Raw genomic sequence first — 4,524 nt, forward strand, 5'->3', positions numbered from 1 at the left:
TTCCCTTTAATGTATCACATGAAATCCTCCAAAAAAGTGGTACGTGTTGTAAGTGCATTTATATTTTGATTTATTTGATAAAATTGTCAAGTATAGTTAAAAAAATGGTCCTTGTATTTATGACATTTACGGTTTTTTGTCCAAAATTAAAGTACTTTCATTTTTGGTCGTTATTAACATACAAGAGATTGATTTTTAATCATGTTGATTGTAAATTTGGTTTTGCAGATTTTACATTTTGGCTGAGTACTTGTGGCTATTTGTGTGTTCGTGATGGTTTAAATCTGAACTGTGTGACTTTATTTTTAATTAATATTTAGTTTTGATGGTTTGGTAACCTTGTAGAAGAATTTTTATGATGTAATATATCTATAAAAATCGATGTAACTATTAAATTTATATTTTTATATATTTTTTATGAAAATTATAATTGAATATTTTGATTTTATCGAATACTTTTTACCATAGTGATTTGCTCTGAACCTATTGTTGTGGCATAATGGCTATGAAAAAATAGCAAATAGCTATGGAATTTGCTACGGAAAAAAATGGCTACGAAATTTGCTACGAACAAACAATTACGGATTTTGCGACGGAACAAACAACTACGGAATTTGCTACAGAACAACAGCTACGAAATTTGCTACGGAACAAGTAGCTACGAAATTTGCTACGGAACAAGTAGCTACGAAATTTGTTATGAAACAACAACTATGGAATTTGCTACGAAACAGGTAGCTACGGAATTTGCTACGGAACAAACAGCTACAGAATTTGCTACGGAACAAACAGTTACAGAATTTGCTACGGAACCCATTGTTACGTAATTATTATGGAAGTTTGTTGTAGTTAACTTGCTACGTAATAGATGAGGTAGCAAGGGCCGTAGAAAAATTGCTACGGAACTATAATTCCATAGCTAAACAATTTGCTACAAGAAATATAGCTACGAAATATCCATGACAAATTCTGTAGCAACTTCCGTAGTTATTTATGTTTAGCTACAGAATTTCAGTTTTTTGCTACGAAATTTTTCCGTAGCTAAATCAAAATTTTCTTGTAGTGTAATAGCTATAACGGTACTACTCTTTATTGAGTATAACTGTATAAGGTAAGACCCAATGTAATCTAAGCATGCTATAAAATATATTATTATTATTATTATCAACGTTGTTGTTGTTGTTGTTGTTGTTGTTATTATTATTATTATTATTATTATTATTATTATTGAAAATAGATAATATTTGAATAATTTGTGACTATTGATTCAAGATGTGTTAAAGAAGATAAAGATGCATGGGTAAAACTAACAATAAAAAATTGATTATATATATATATATATATATATATATATATATATATATATATATATAATTTTCTCCATACTTAATAAGATGTGTTAAAGCATCAATTGTTATGTACGAATCAGTTCTTATATATATAACAATAAGCTAGCACAAAAGCTTAAACCAGCAAAAACAATGCTTTATATAAGAGGGGAATTACGAAGGAAAGATGCACCATAAATTCCAAATCAATTTTTTCAATTCGTGCTCTATTATTTTATTCATACGAATGGAATGTTGTTAACTTAATCTCTTCAATATTTTTGTGTTGTGTAAGTGTGGTGATTGTTGAACGCGCTCTCATTCCGAGCAGATAAATCATATATAAGGTAAAATCACAATTACATTTAGGCTTTAGCACCTTTGATTGTAGTCGTGAACTCCTAATGTGATTAAATACGGAAATAACTTCTTTAACTCATGGTGGGTCGAAGGAATTCAAAGCATACCGGTTCACAACGTGGATCAACATCAATTTTGCTAAATCACAAGTTAACAAAAGATGATAACTTATTTTTCTTCAACTCCACAAAGTGGACATCTAACCAAGTCCAAAAGACACATCAGAAATAAACCCGAATGATTTGATGACACAACAATGGATTTAATTGATATCACAAGTGCAACTAACAAAGAAAATACTTAATTAAAGTAGCACTTCAAATAAACGATGCCAATAGCTACGCCTTAGAATAAGCCTTCCCCAAATTACATAAAAGTAATCTCATTGGTCACATAGAGACAATCAAACCCCAACTTTGACCAATTCATTTTTCCTTTAATAATCATTAATTCAGCTTGTGTCTATCAATAAAACACGAATTTGCCATTTTAAATAATAACATTTCCTCATTACATTAATACTACCTTATTAACTTAGTGATAGATTATAAAACATTTATAATATATCATATTTAATTTAATTCCTAATAAAGTAGGAGCATGAACCAAATCTCATTCAGCATGATAAGAATCAAAGTAGAAACTTCGTAGGCATTAAACACGTGAGCATTATCGTGTCTTCCAGCTAATCAAGTTTAATCCAACTTAACAACTTACTAAAATTTTGAACCGGATTTAATACGTGGATTTAATACGTTTTAAGGTTACGTTCTCACATTTGTTATTGATTTTATAAAATTTTATTGATTAAAATCTTAAAATATATTCTGTCAACATAAAGTCAGATTTAATAAGTAAATTTGAAATCCGGAAACCCCTATAAATACCCCATCCCGCCACCTTTCTTATTACGCTAAACATAATTCGAAGATTAAAGAAGGCAACAACAATTTTCTGAAAACATTTCAAAGAGATACATATACATCTACAAAGAGAGATACAATGGCTGGGTGGGCAATAGCAGTACACGGCGGCGCCGGCGTTGATCCTAACCTTCCGACCGAACGCCAAGAAATGGCGAAGCAACTTCTCACACGCTGCCTTAATCTCGGAATCGCTGCTCTTCGTTCTTCTGTTCCCGCCATTGATGTCGTTGAACTCGTCGTAAGCTTTCTTCTTCCTTCCTCTCTATGATGCACTCCGTCAACATTTTTCATGATTTGCAATACATTATCGAGAATCATGTGGATTATGGAGTCGCAATTTCGTTTTGCATGCCATGTGTTTGAGAATTGAGACTTGCAATTTTCAGATCTAGGTTAACGTCGAATTGATTTCATTTGGTTCTTTGGATTATTTGTCCGTACGTAATAACGAATTCGAGTGGTTATTGAATTTAATGTAGGTTCGTGAATTGGAAACGGATCCTCTGTTCAATTCAGGCCGTGGATCTGCATTGACCGAGAATGGTACTGTGGAAATGGAAGCCAGTATCATGGATGGTCCCGGTAGACGATGCGGCGCCGTTTCAGGGCTCACAACCGTGAAGAATCCCGTCTCCTTAGCTCGCTTAGTCATGGACAAATCCCCACATTCCTATCTCGCCTTTTCCGGCGCCGAGAAGTTCGCCAAACAAATGGTACCTCACTAATTTCATTCCTAAACTCCATTTCTACACCAAAATGTCTCTTAACAAATTGCTAAATCTTACTATAGTTGTGTAATTGTGTTCCGATGCCTTACATTTTACTTTCTGCATTTTTAGGGTGTAGATCGGGTGGAAAACGACTACTTCATCACCCAGGACAACGTTGAAATGCTCAAATTAGCAAAAGAAGCTGATTCCATTGTGGTAATTACCTTACCTTTCGTTTACGATGAGTGAATTAAAAAGCGTGGTAATGTGCTATAATTAATACATCTTCAATCTCAATATCTTTTGTTTCTTGGTTTCGAAACAGTTTGATTATAGGATACCGAAGGTATGTGGAACCGGAGTACAGAGTCCAATACACATGAACGGGCTTCCCATCAGCATCTATGCACCAGAGACAGTCGGTTGTGTGGTGGTCGACAGCCAAGGGCGGTGCGCCGCCGCAACATCAACCGGTGGGCTTCTAAACAAGAGAATGGGCCGGATAGGTGACTCACCACTTATAGGCGCAGGGACCTATGCATGTGACTTATGTGGGGTCTCGTGCACTGGGGAAGGTGAAGCCATAATCCGGGGGACTCTTGCCCGTGAAGTGGCGGCGGTGATGGAGTATAAAGGGTTGCGGTTGCAGGAGGCGGTGGACTTTGTGATTAAGGAAAGGTTAGATGAAGGGAAAGCAGGGTTGATTGCGGTGTCCAACACCGGTGAGGTGGCGTATGGGTTTAACTGTGTAGGGATGTTTAGGGGATGTGCTAGTGAAAATGGGTTCATGGAAGTTGGGATTTGGGATTGATTTAATTGTAATGATTAATATTAGACACATAAACACATTGTTTATGTGTCTTAATCATGGGTTCATTGTAAGGATTATAATGCTATGTAGTTTGGAATCAAATAAAATGTGCATTATAAAACTATTTATTCATCATCAGATGTTATTCACAAATCGATTAATATATTCTAACAAAACCATATATAAGCTAATCCATACATTATTTATCAAATACGCCAACTTGTCATATCCTTGAAAACCATTATCACTATTTGATGCGATTTGGGGCCAAAAGTGCTGAATTTATAGAAAAGAATGTGAATAGATCATAAATGTCTGATGTATTTTTTGTTGGTATTTAAAAAGAGCAAGGAGACATGGACAAAGTAGTCCTGAATCGGCCTTTCCCG

At 34.6% G+C, this 4,524-nt stretch overlaps 1 protein-coding gene across 1 annotated transcript; it reads left to right on the forward strand.

Annotated features, from left to right (window-relative positions):
• Nucleotides 1–2,604: 2,604 nt before the first annotated feature.
• Nucleotides 2,605–4,267, forward strand: LOC145079406 (putative isoaspartyl peptidase/L-asparaginase 2). The gene is made up of 4 exons (XM_079023108.1): nucleotides 2,605–2,852; nucleotides 3,094–3,327; nucleotides 3,454–3,540; nucleotides 3,650–4,267. Exons 1-4 carry the CDS (start codon nucleotides 2,691–2,693, stop codon nucleotides 4,133–4,135), a joined length of 969 nt encoding a protein of 322 aa, XP_078879234.1. The 5' UTR covers nucleotides 2,605–2,690; the 3' UTR covers nucleotides 4,136–4,267.
• Nucleotides 4,268–4,524: the final 257 nt, after the last annotated feature.

Source organism: Lactuca serriola, chromosome 1, assembly GCF_051521515.1.
Source record: "Lactuca serriola cultivar US96UC23 chromosome 1, Lser_US96UC23_V15, whole genome shotgun sequence".
Classification (NCBI taxonomy): Eukaryota; Viridiplantae; Streptophyta; class Magnoliopsida; order Asterales; family Asteraceae; genus Lactuca; species Lactuca serriola.